This window comes from Lissotriton helveticus (assembly GCF_964261635.1).
Source record: "Lissotriton helveticus chromosome 1_1 unlocalized genomic scaffold, aLisHel1.1 SUPER_1_unloc_8, whole genome shotgun sequence".
NCBI classification, from domain to species: Eukaryota; Metazoa; Chordata; class Amphibia; order Caudata; family Salamandridae; genus Lissotriton; species Lissotriton helveticus.
This window is the reverse complement of record NW_027611725.1, coordinates 3,404,592-3,417,896: the sequence shown is the minus strand read 5'-3', so window position 1 is coordinate 3,417,896 and position 13,305 is coordinate 3,404,592. Positions and strand designations below refer to the sequence as shown.

At 43.7% G+C, this 13,305-nt stretch overlaps 1 protein-coding gene across 1 annotated transcript; it reads left to right on the top strand.

Annotated features, from left to right (window-relative positions):
- The first annotated feature begins 678 nt into the window (after nt 1-678).
- On the top strand, nt 679-2,939 carry LOC144806513 (uncharacterized). Its single transcript, XM_078672857.1, has one exon. It carries the CDS (start codon nt 924-926, stop codon nt 1,890-1,892), a length of 969 nt encoding a protein of 322 aa, XP_078528983.1. The 5' UTR covers nt 679-923; the 3' UTR covers nt 1,893-2,939.
- Nucleotides 2,940-13,305: the final 10,366 nt, after the last annotated feature.

Sequence of the window (13,305 nt, the reverse complement as noted above, 5' to 3'; positions counted from 1 at the left end):
CAGTACATCTCAGCCAAGCCTCTGCAGGTGTCTATGCGCTTCCCATCATGGTTTCGTGGGGCTCGGGAAGTGGAGTCTGCGGCCCCCTTGGTCTGCCGAGCTCAATTTGCAATTGTCGGGCTGCCACTGTATGGCACTCACCTTGGCATCTGTGCGCTCGATCATGGTAGGAAGTCAGTCCGAGCCCCCTCTACCACCTGGAGGGCTCTATGCGTGGGACCTCCTCAAGGGGTCTGACCTCTAACTCCTTTGGAGAGTACTGGATTCTGTAGGATTAGGCTGGGGGCCCGGCAGCGCAATCGTTCAAGGCTTTCATTCAGCCATCTTCCTGTGTCTGCCTTTTACAAGATTATGCAAGTTTCAAATTTAGTTTATTCATTTTGATATCATTCGACATGTCAAAACAATTTGTTTTTAATTCTTTTACGGTCTATACAAAATGTAAATAGATTTATCATTTTATGTTACTGATATGAGTGAGTGCACACTTATTGTTAACATATCAATCTGCTTTATTTTATGTTGGTTTCATTTATCCTTGCCTCAAAACACTACCAACTCTATCTCATCAGAAAAGTACATGCATTACTTCCAGAATGCTGCCATTCACTGTTAAATAATTTCGTTAAAATTAGTTTACACCTTGAAAGATATTTCACTTTAATTCTTTTTTTTTTATATTGCAGGTGGCTTCAAGTGTGGACAGGAACAAAACTTAAGGATTCTGTCATTTGCTGCAAATAGACTACAAAGAGAGAGATGTTCCAGAGATTTTAGAAGAAACCAATTTCTAAAAGCTGGATTTGGCCAGGAAGTAACGACAATACAGAGCAGAGTCGCTGACTGATTGTAAATGCAGTTTCTGGATTCTCTCTAATTTCTTATGTTAATGAACCCTTAAGTTGGGGGCAGCAAGGACACACATGATCGAGGAGATGGAGGGTTTTGTGACTGTAAAGCAAGAGCCAGAACAACAGCACAATTTGAATAAAAAAACAGTGTACATTATTTATAAGACTGTGCAGATTGCCGAAGTAGTGTACCCATGCACTTCACAAGAGACAAACCTAGCTTGTAATTTGAACAGGACAGTACAGAAAAAGAGGTGCACAGGAGAGATACCTTATCAATGTTCCGAATGTGAGAAAACCTTTACTCAACAATCCTACTTGACTCGACATATGAAATCGCACTCTGAACAAAAGCCTTATCAGTGCTCTGATTGTGAGAAAAGATTTAGTCAAAAACACTATCTGACACGACATGAAAGAACACATTTGGGACAAAAAATATATCAGTGCACTGAATGTCCAAAAAGTTTCAGCAAAAAAGTGAGTTTAATTCAACATGAAGGTGCACATGCAGGAGAAAAACGGTATTTGTGTTCTGAATGTGGTAAAACATACCGTCATAAAATCAGTCTCACATTACATGAAAGATCACACTTGGGACATAAACCATATCAGTGCACTGAATGCCAGAAAAGCTTCCACGATAAAAGTACTCTTGCTAAGCATGAAAAAATTCACACCGGAGAAAAGCCATATCAGTGCAATGAATGTCAAAAATGTTTTACTAAGAGATGTAGTCTAACTCAGCATGAAAAGACACACACCGGAGAAAAATCCTATAAGTGCACAGAATGTGAAAAAAGCTTCAGTCAGAAAATCCATCTCATACATCATGAGAGAACCCACACAGGAGAAAAGCCCTATCAGTGTGAAGAATGTCAAAAAAGCTTCAGTCAGAAAATTCATCTGACCCAGCATGAGAGAACTCACACAGGGGAAAAACCCTACTGGTGCAGTGAATGTCAGAAAGGATTCAACCACAAAATTAGCCTGACTCACCATGAGCGAACGCACGCTAGTCACGCCTCCGCTCAGGAATGATGTTCATTCACATAATTCCATGTAAACTAAAAGAAAGTACAACATATGGACATTAACCTGAACGGAACCCCTACAAGTGATGTGAAATCAGTCTTACTGATGAGATAGCATGGAATTGCCCAAAAACAGTTAGCAGTGCGCTGCAAAACCAAGCGGCTAGTCATAACAGTGTTTGAATGTATGATTAACTCAGTCTGCCTAGGCGTATGAGGGAGAAAATATCCGGTTTGCATGAGAAATAATATCTTTGAAAAGCTAAAGTGAGAATGGTAATCTGACTTAATGGGTGAGCGCAAATCTACCTTAGTTGCAAACCTATTTAAGGTGGAACTTGTAAGGGCTTTTTTTAAATTACAAAATCCCCCAACGCCACTGCATTCCCCCAACGCCCCCGCCTCCCCCAACGCACCCGCATCCCCCAACGCACCCGCATCCCCGACGCACTCGAGTCCCAATGCACTCTCACCACACACCCCATTCACCCCTAATCACACCCCCCCACCCACACACATCCCACCCCCAACACACATCCCACCCCCAACACACTCACACTGTTTTATTAACATTCCCTTGCCAAACGTTCAGCAGATTGACATAAAATAAGTTGCAGTAGTAAGAGAGCTGCTCCCTCCTGTGAGTTTGCTCTTGGAAAAGATCAAGGCGATTACATATATAAAAAAGAAAATTGTGATGAGCAAAAAAGTGGAAGCAGTTAACTGAAATGCTCTTCTCTAAATTCCTACAACAAGCTAATGAATGAAAGCCAACAGGGTAATTTAAATGTGCTGCTATTCAAAAAGCCAAAGAGACTCTAGCCTTGGGACGTTGTCATACTAGTAAAACAAATTGAAACCAGTGAAATGATTTAAGCTGATAGTTATTGAAACGTCCTGACTCTGGTGAACAGTATATTAATGTGGCAAGTTGTGTATGGACTCTAGTGTGGGAATTGTATAATATGTACCAGAGAACAATGCATGGAGATTTTTTGAAGAGTGTCAAATGTTGGAATATGCCTTTAGGGACAAAAAATGAAAAATCACAAACCATTGTGACCAAGCGTAATCGATTGCGACCAATTGTCGCCCAGTATGGCCTATTAAAACCACTTCAAAGATATTGCCTGTGAAAGTGAAAACACAATCAATTCTACGAAAGTATCTATTTTTGCACAGATGATATTGATAGTATTTGTCAATAGTGTAAAGATTAGTAATGTAGAACATTTCACTAACTTATCCTTCCTCATGGAATCTTTTGTTATGACTCCTGCTGTGTGTAAAATGAAAGCCTATTCAGAGACCTGAATCAGAAGAAAACATAAATAGTCTATCTATAAAGATGAAATCACGCAAACATCTGAAATATGGTAATATTGCACCTGGGCACAAATTAAGAAGTGCAGGTGTTTGAAAAAGCTACTGCAAAACTGATCCTAATGTTTAATAGTGCAGAATAAAAATGGTCCGTCATTTTTCACGATAGATGCAACTTTGCCTCGGGGGTGGGGGGGTCATCCAGCACCAACAACCCAAACTGACATCTGTTACCAAAACCCAGAACTGACATTAGACACCAACAACCAGTACTCACAATAAGTTAACATTTTCCAACAACCAGAGCTGACATCAGTCAACAACATCCAGCACTGACATCAATTATCAGCATTCATCAACTGATCCGTGAGTGAGACTGAGGCCCGGCTGACTGACAGTTGTTGAAGCTTAACTCACTGGAAGCTAAGGTAGAAACCATTTTTGCAGTCTGGCCGTTTCTGGCCCCAAAACATACTTTTACATATGTACATAACATACTTTTACAGATGTACAAAACATACTTTTACACATGTACAAAACACAAGTTGTGATTCGGTAGCACATTTCTGAATTTCAATTTGTCTTTGCGATTCAGTATTTGAAAGCGGCGTGTTTAGGACGTCCCTCCCAAATACTGAATCTGAATGGGATGTATGAATGTTTTGCTACCAAATTACAGTTGCATAATTTTCAAGTTTTACTGACTCCTTTAAGGAGGTGTTAACCCATTCACAATGGGACCTCTTCCCCTTTGAGAATAAAAAAAGAATATATTTTAACAGCATGGAGTGGTCCTATGGGGACCACTGCCTAATCTAAAAAAAAAAAAACAATTAAACTTCAAGGTTTTTTTTTTTGAAAATGCATCCTGTGTTCCTTTAAAGAAAATGCATTAATAAGCAATCACAGACATGGTGTTCTATAATGGCTGCTATTCCCACTGGGTCTCAAACTGCGACTTACCTCATGAATATTCATGAGATAGGGAGATTTGCAACAACCTAAGAATCGCTGAATAAAACTGAAAGAATTTCATACATTTGGGATAGCGATTTCCTAATTGTGATTCACAGAGAACCGCAATTAGGAAATCGCTATCCCTAAAATCTGTACATATGGCCCTAAGCTGCTTCTTATATCACCTGAACCTGCTGAAAATACCTGAAATACATCAATTTATGTTGTTCTTGAATCCTCGGGTGATTAAGTCCACACATCCATAAATGTTCGCTTTCATTGGTTCAGGCAAAGTGATCTACTAAATCATGGCGGACAACTTATTGGTGGTCTGCGTTTGCCTGCCCCCAGTCCCTTCTCAAAGCAGCCTGCTAAGTATAAGGAGTTAAGTGCATACAAGTTAATTACCAGGGCCTGTTCACCCTCAGTTACAGAACTCTGTAATGTGCCGAAATAAAATTGAAATGTGTCTCTGAGGCAAAGTCTTGTCACTCATGTTCAGTTAAAAATAAAATGAAAAGCTCAGGAAGCTCACAAGAGCTGAGACATTCACCGGAAGGCTGTAAGACTCTACATTTGGTAACCAGACAGTATTCCGAACATCTTGGCTTCTGTGGTGTGGCTTGGAGTGACCGTCCTATAAATCTGACTCCTCCCACATATTCTGAAATTTTTTACTGATTTTGGATATCACAGACCCTGAACATGGGGATTGTTTCCACTGTAAAACAAATCCCACTCATCACCCTTTACCCTGGTTTTTCCTCATAATGCCAGAAGCTGAGCAGGATACATTATCCAGTCTAACACGATGAAGGTTGTTTAACTAGGGTTTCTGCCACCCATTCTGTGTTATGTAATATGCTTTTCCCTGTGTTCCTCCTTTGTTTTGTAAGCCTTTCTGTTGTAAAGCATAATGTTTTCATTTCAGTCCTTTGAAACAAATAAAGCCTAGAAATTGTACTTTGTCATGCCGTGTATAAAACACAACCACCCCTTGAAGGCATTAACATAGAGGGAAACCATTTCCATTGCCCTATTTGGATGGGAGAATTATTTCTATTGTGACACTCATTCTGCCTGCACACAAGAAGATCCCTCGTTTGTGGCACCTCATCCAGATATTGTATGATCACATGCATTGGTGGCCTGCTTCCTTCAATGCAGGCGATGTTCTGGTACTGCTCCCTTAACCCATTTGCTGTGTTTGTCGGCCAACAGCGGTCGCGAGCACCACCTCGGTAGTGCTGCGCACGTCTGTTGGCCGACACGGCCCCGCCCACTCTGCTAAACTGCCGCACTGTGTCGGAATTGCCGCTGCAGTTAAGCAGTTAAGAAATACATTTACTGGACCTCTTTCCGCTGTTTCTTTTGAGGAGAGCTCTGTATACTTTTGTCTTCTCAGTGCATCCGCACAGCTGCGGGCATGCCATGATGTGGCCGGGTCACTAATTTGCCCTAGGATCTGTTAAGTCACCATTGTTTGTCCCTTTCAGCTAGCTTGTAGATGCATAGCCCAGTCATCCTTTTGCTCTACATACCAGCCCCCTTCTAAAAACAAATGCTAACATTTTGATGCCACTAAACAAAAGATTTGCATCTCTGAAAAGCTTGGACGTGTTTTAACTCTTTACAGCTTGACTTAGAGTTACTCACCGGTGTACTCTAGTTCTCCTTTTACAAGCTCCTGCTTGGCCCGCTGGCATCTTAGGACTACTTTGGACCCAGAAGAGGGAAGAGTCCCTGCTAGAGTCAAAAGGAGGTTGCATCGAGTGGAACTTTGAAAAGGGTCTCTCTCCCTGTGTGTTGAATCTTTGCCTTCAGGGCTTGATTCTGATTCACAGGATTATTTGACCAGAATATGTTGCAAACACTGTCGGTTGGATGAAATTGCTTCAAGAAGCTGCGAGATGAAATGTTGCAAAGGTTTATTAACCAGAGGAGTACAGATGATCACAGAATACCCCCGAAAGGGCTCTAGGTTTGGCAACTCCTAGAACTCTCCTGAAGAGGAGAATTATGTTAAAATGGCTTACCCATTTTAGACCAGTGACAATATGCAAGTTGAGCCATGATCCACCTCCTACTGTGCCAGCTTTGAGCCAAGCCAACAGTTTTGCTTCTTTGCCAATGATCTGCCAGGCACCAGCAACAGTTTTAAATGATGGACTCCATCTGTGATGCAGAGGGCCATACTGAATGGTGCTCGTTCCCACCCACGTCTTCAACATCAATCAAAGGGGCGTTCAGTCCACAGGGCCAATAGCCGCTTCCACTCCTTTCACATGTTGTTTGGCACCTTTGAGCTAAACTGCAAGCACCTATATGCCGCCTGGCTACTCTCTGCCACCCACACCTAGATTGAATACCCCCTCGTTTGGCCAAATCTTTTTCCCCCATCCACAGAATTACAGTTCGAACTGAACAACACTCCCCAGCAGAAGTGCAAAGGTGGTTTACTCCCATAAGATGTCTGTAGGTGGTAACCCCGGGTCAGGGGTTGGTTTTATAGGCATTTTTAAATTTGGAATCCAAAAATGAGCTCCAAAAGTGTTATTTTTATTCATTAATTTTTTTCTCCTGCTAAATTCTAATTTGGCCTGGAATATTACATTCTTTATTTCATGACTGTATTGTTTGTGTTGGAGATAACACCTGCCACAACAAACACCCACCACTCGCGGAGGAAAGAAGAATCATAAGGTTTTTATTGTCATAAATCTCACCATGTGTCCAGTTCTGTTCATTCTGATTTGACACTAGATAGTCACCAGATCAATACTATTGAGACATTCCTCTCATTGAGCTGCCAGCAACCCAAGAATCCTCAGGAATGCACAACGTGGAATATTTCCCACAAGTCACTAGTTCCGTCCTCACAGCCCTAACAACGCCACTCAAAAGGAATACTATTCTCGGAATCCACCTCTCGAGTACTTGCAAATTATAAGTGTGATTATTAGTCAGATGGTAAGTGGATATTACTGGTCAGATCGTCTAACTCTAGTCCTGAGGTTTCGTGAATCCTGAACCCGTTTCATAAAGGTCCTGGTTTCGCTACGAATTTGATATGAGCGAACCGTAACCAGTTAGTACGGCAAGCCTGAGTGTTTTCGTCACGTTACACCGATGGATTCACTACGTATTTAGGGATTTGTTCTGAACCCTCGGGTTCCATTTTGTGTACGGCAGCCATTTTGTGGTTGCCCTCACATAGGCCGATGACTGCGGCTGAACGAGTCTTTAGCACACGTACACTTTAGCTGACTTCTGAATGACCCGCGCAAACTGACTCTCTTGCCTGAACCCAAACTTGTTAGGCCAGTTCCTTTCCCAGTAGCTGATCAAGATTGAGGATCAAGGCACAGGACATCATAAACCTTTATTGCACGCAAATATGTCTTATCTTACTCACACCTGTCTCTGCTCCTTTCTTTATGGTCCGTTTACGATGGGGATGTGCCCGTTTTTATTATGGGTTCGATCGACCTGTCTGATGAAGAATGTTGGGTTCGACCAATAATTGATCATGGGCTGGGCAACTGAGAAGTGGGTTTTACCGTCATTCGATACCTCTGATCTGGAGGCATGTGATTGGACAGTTTGTAAATGTAAGGTATTTGTCTGGCATGTGATTTTTGGCATAAAAAGGGACGGCTTGCTTTGTAAAATTGAGCAGTCTCCTGAGAACTCATACCATGTTGACTTCTAGGACTTCTGTTACTGGCTGCAGCCAATAAATTCGATCTTAGACGTCACCAAGAAGATTCTGTGTCTCTGTATTTGAAAGACAGGTGATACCCGGAAACTTTGGGCGTGACCCCTGAGGCCGCCAGGTCTTAAATAACCCGGTTCTTCATTTGGCACCCAACGTTGGGCGACTTCAGCGGTACTGGTCCAAGCCTGAAGATCGTGAGGAGCTTCGCGTGAAAATTCTGGAGGAAGGCCAACCACTTCATCGACCCCTGTATGTCGTCGTGGTCCGAAAGTCTTTGCTGCGAGGTTCCCCGCTTTCCGACGGCTACGAAGGACTGCTGCCCTGACTGTTGCCCTGTCTTGGAGTCTTTGATGATTTGTAGAGCGAGACGATAGACGGATTTTCTGGCGACATCATCGATATTTCAGTTAAGTATGAGTGGAGCGTCTCCCAGTCCTTAGTTTTTGGGTATCCCTTGGGATCTTTGATTTGGAACTTGCAAGCTCCAAAGCCGAGGGACTTGTGTATTCACGAGACTATCGTATTCGATACTCCCTTGAAGTTTGAAGCTAGACTAGTGAGCGAGGATGCCTGGTCTTAGCAGACTTGGAAGGATATTTTGTTGTGGTCGAAATAGGGATTCCCGATTGGAGGACTCGTGTTCGGTTCCTCCGATTGGAACTCCAACCTATGAGCTCTATGTGAAACATGGCGTGGGCCCCATCGCATATAATGAAGTGTGGATTTGGTACACTAGAAAGGATGGTGTCCTCAAATGGCCCCAATATGGTAGTTTTGACACGGAAGTTTTAGATAATCTAGAGGTTAGACTTTTGAAGAAGAAAGCCCGGCAGGCGATGTTTGACTCTTTCTGCCTATTTTATTGTATCTATAGGGCGAACTCGACCCGAAGGTATCAGAGCGCTTTACATGACATGAGCACCACTTACGTTACATGAGGACACACATTAATTTCTGTTAGGCGCGAGGAGATGAAGTGATTTGCCCAGGATCACAGGATGTTCAGCGTCCCTGCCGAGATTCAAACCTGGTTACCCAGCTTCGAGGTCGACCGCTCTTGCCCTTAGGCCTCATCCTCACCCTATAAACAACTGCCGATCGTCAATCCTCTCTCATATAAAGATCACCAAAGACAGCGTTCACGCCTACATAAACAGTCTATAGATTGACACAACGAAGATGCGAACACTTGAGGAAATGCGGAGCTGTTGTGCGGAGGAAGTCAATCAGGGCCGTTTCTACCATTAGGCAGGACTAGGCGGTCGCCTAGGGCGGCAAAAGGGGGAGGGCGGCAAAAACATGAGTTTGGGAATCAGAACAGCCTTTGACCTCAAAAGCAGATTGAGTAGTGCCTTGCTCCTTCTACAATTCGACGTGACGTGAAGTCACGATCTGCGCCACAGGCGGGGGCCGTGCGCGCACGGCTGACAGACGCAGAGAGTTCCCGTCTGAGGCCCAGCAGGTACCGGGGGAGGCCATGGTGGGATCCGGGTCGGTCAAGAGCCAGGTAGTTTACAAGTGTATTTTTTTACTAACTACCCTTGTTAAGGGAAGACCCGGAATGATAATGGCGCAGCCAGACAAGAAGGTTTTTGAGAATCTTTCGGGCTCCCGTAAAGCAAATGCGGTGCTGACCAGCAGTAGGGGATGCACAAGCTAAGCGGCTCGCATGGAAGTGGTGGGGGTGTGAGGCAAGGGACATGATCTAGCGCAGGGTGGAGGTTAGATTGGGGACTCTGCATTTGGAGACTGCTGCCTGTCTTGTTCTCCCCTGGGAAAATAAGCTCACCAACTTCTGTGGCACCCAGCTCATGAACAGCATCCATGGGGACACGAGGGATGTTACGTGCATAGCATGCTCCGCGGGAAGGTGATGACTAACGAATTACATAGTGGAAGTGCAGCTCATGTAAACAACCAGTGGCTGTCCGAAACGTTGGTGCATAAGGACTCAGCGGATGGGAAGAGATGTTATGTTATCTCTGTACAGCAAAGACGTGACGTAATGTAACATTTGAATAGCATATAGAGGAGAGGAAATGCAGGTAGATGGTGCTGCCCATCGTTTATAAACAGTTCATAGGTGTGAATGATACAAATTCAGACTTAGGGGTGTGTGGCTAGAGTTTCCTGTAGAGAGTAATAAATACCCGTCCTTCGCCTTTGGTGTGGGATAGATAATTCATTCGCTTTCTTTGGTTGGGGGTTGTCTACTTTACTTAGCTTGTTTTGGCACCTACAAGCAGATTCTAAGTCTGTGCCCATAGACCCGCTCCCAGACTTTTGCCTTTGTTTAGGAATACTTAGCCCGTCTGTGCCTGTGGGTAGGTGGGGGCACTAGTCAAAACTTTGCTTAATATAAATGACACTTGATCAGAATAAACATTGGCTGGAGGATATATGCTTAGATTTAGCCCCGTGGTGTAACGCAAAACGATGCCTCCCCCTGCAAAATCTGGTGAGGGGCCACTGCACTGAGATTCCCATATTCATTGGTGTTGTCTCTCTAAAGGGGACCCAAGGAGGTCGAGACCTTCCCTCAATCTGTGAGATATGGGAGACTCAGGGGCCCTCTTCAAATTCTGCCTGCCTGCCACCATTTTGCATTGCGTCATTGAATGTAATGTGCTGTAGGGCACAAGGCAGCTGTGTGCTGTGCACGGTACCTTTATATATTTCCTTGTCTAGATCTAGATATTCCCCAATACTTCCCAGAAAATCTGTTCTTGTCGGAGGAGCAAGTGTGTCACCGAACAGGATGTGACGCAGGGGTATAGGGGCGAGGGGATTCAGAAACGCTAACATCATGGAAGGACCTTTAATGGTGCAGGTGTGATGATAAGAATACCTTTCTGAACTTACATTGTTTAGGGAAACGTGTTCCCTGTGCTTTCCAGTGAAGAGTGTTGAGTGTGCGGTGTAGTACAGAGAAATGGACATGCATCCCCAGATCAGATTGTGGCAGCTAGAGATGCAGCAGAGGTTCGTGGTCACTCGCTTCCATTTCTGCACATTCATGCACATTGGACCGGAAAACATACGCTTGTCCCTAATGTAGCCAGCGCGAGGCCAGGTGCTGCAGCAACTGTACTCCATTGCTGTGGGCCCAGAGCGATGATCCAGGTTTAAAAACCTTCTCTAATCTCAGTTCCTTCGTTAATCGGATGCACCGACCGGAGCTGTAGCCTCCATTAGTGCAGCAGGAGCATTGGCGCCGGGGTTCAGAAGGCCTTTATAGACACCCAAACACACACACAACCTCCCTATAGACATCCAAACACACAAGTCTCCCCAGAGACACCTAAGCAAACCACGCGCACACACAACACAATGACAGACTCACTGGTCCAAATTGCAAATAAAGTAAAAGGGAGGGGGGAGGCATTTTTCAATTCTCGCCTAGGGCGGCAAAACACCTAGAAACAGCCCTGAAGTCAATTGTTGTTATCCCTTTGCCAACAATCTGCCACCGAGCTCTGGCTTTTGAGTTATTGCGTCATGAGGGGTCAGGGATGCACCTATAGATATTTGGTTAGTATAAACGTGGCTTGTGATGGTCGCGGCCTTAAACACAGGGAGGGGCAGGGACTGTCCTATAGGCGCCATTCCCAGCATCCCTCGTTCCTGCTGCTGCCTTGGGGGTGCGCATGTGATCTTTAGGGGCAGTAAATGATGAGTTCTGGTTTCTTCAACATTATTAGAAATGTCCAGAGTGTATTCGTTTTCCATTCGCTGCCGACCACTTGGCTTTTGATGTTTTGATTAAAACATGCTAGTGTCGTCACCGTCACCAGGGGGAGGGGAGGGAGCCTAGGAGGACAAATGGACCCGAGATCTGATGCAGGCACAGTGGCCAACCGAGCTAACTTCTCCATTCTGTACAGAGAGCCAGAGATGTGAACTCGTCTCCGTGGATGGCTACAAAGGTTTTTTTTTTTTTGGATCTCTGCAGAATACAAATTCTACATTATAGGTTTTTTTTGGGGGGTGTTACGCTTTACACATATTTGCAACACAAAATAGCTAGCCACAGGGTGGACAAATCGGGTGCGTGTTCTTTTTCTGGATTTTTGTGGTGAGGGCAAGGTTTAGGCGGTTTACCAAACGTTGCCACTGGTGGGGGCACACAACATTTCTGGGAGCAGTGGCCTGGGGGCGGTTGAGTGTATAAAATACAAAGAGTGTGTGTGCCACCTCAGGGCAGCATGTGCTCCTCGAATACGAATCTAAACAAGCACAAGTCGTGTACAGTTGCAAACCCACACACGCCTGAAACACCACCTCGTCTCTGGGGGTTGTGTCCACGAAAATGTGATTTATTTATCGCTTTCTTTTAAATCTATGCCTGTCTCGACTCTCCGACGTTTACAGAAATCAAACAGACAGGTCGAAACCCCGCTTTTACCTTTCACTTCCAACAGCTACTTACTTTGCACCCTGTGCCAAGAGAATGTGTGGTTAGTTTGGTGGTCTTTACACGCATGTATGTCTTTCTTCCAATACAGTACTTCATTTGCCCATCCCTACTTGCATACGCGCCACGCAGAACATCCTTGATGTGTGCAAATGCACATATTTTGCCAGTAAGTGCCTGACAAGCGCCGTCATAAATTTAGAACTATATTCAAAGTTTATTTTGCGCATTTGTTTATTTTCACTCCGTAGTCATATTTTGCTACTAATATCTATCTATCTATCTATCTATCTATCTATCTATCTATCTATCTATCTATCTATCTATCTATCTATCTATCTATCTATCTATCTATCTATCTATCTATCTATCTATCTATATATTCACTGAAAAAACCATAGGTTATAGACCATATATAGTTAGGAATTAGCATTTACAAAACCATTGAAATTCACTGAAAAAACCATAGGTTATAGACCATATATAGTTAGGAATTAGCATTTACAAAACCTTATTTTACTCACACAAAACCATTGAAATTCCATATATAGTTAGTTGCACTAACTATATATCACGCACCCGCAATCCACTGCTGATCATGTCACATATTACATCATTCATGACATGGTCAGTGACATCACTGATGACATCTCAAATGACATCACTGATGACATCACTGATGACATCTCAAATGACATCACTGATGACATCACTGATGACTACATCCAGTGACTGTATGTTTCTCTAAAGTTAAAATATGTCTTACATATTGAAGAATGAGTGGATTTATAAGTGTCTGGATGAAGGATTTAGTAGGTGCATGACTGACTGTATGAGTGAGGGATTAAATGTGTCTCACAGAGTGCATGGGTTAGTGACTAAACTGTTATAATTTGTGCATCATTATGTCTGTTGTTCTGTAAACTGCTGCATTTGTTGATCAGTAGCTATATGAGTAACTATATGGGTTATTGATTGGTTGCCCAAGTATTTGTATGGGAGACTGAG

Excerpts from the sequence above, each read along its gene's own strand:
- LOC144806513 (XM_078672857.1), top strand. The coding sequence starts at position 924 with ATGATCGAGGAGATGGAGGGTTTTGTGACTGTAAAGCAAGAGCCAGAA.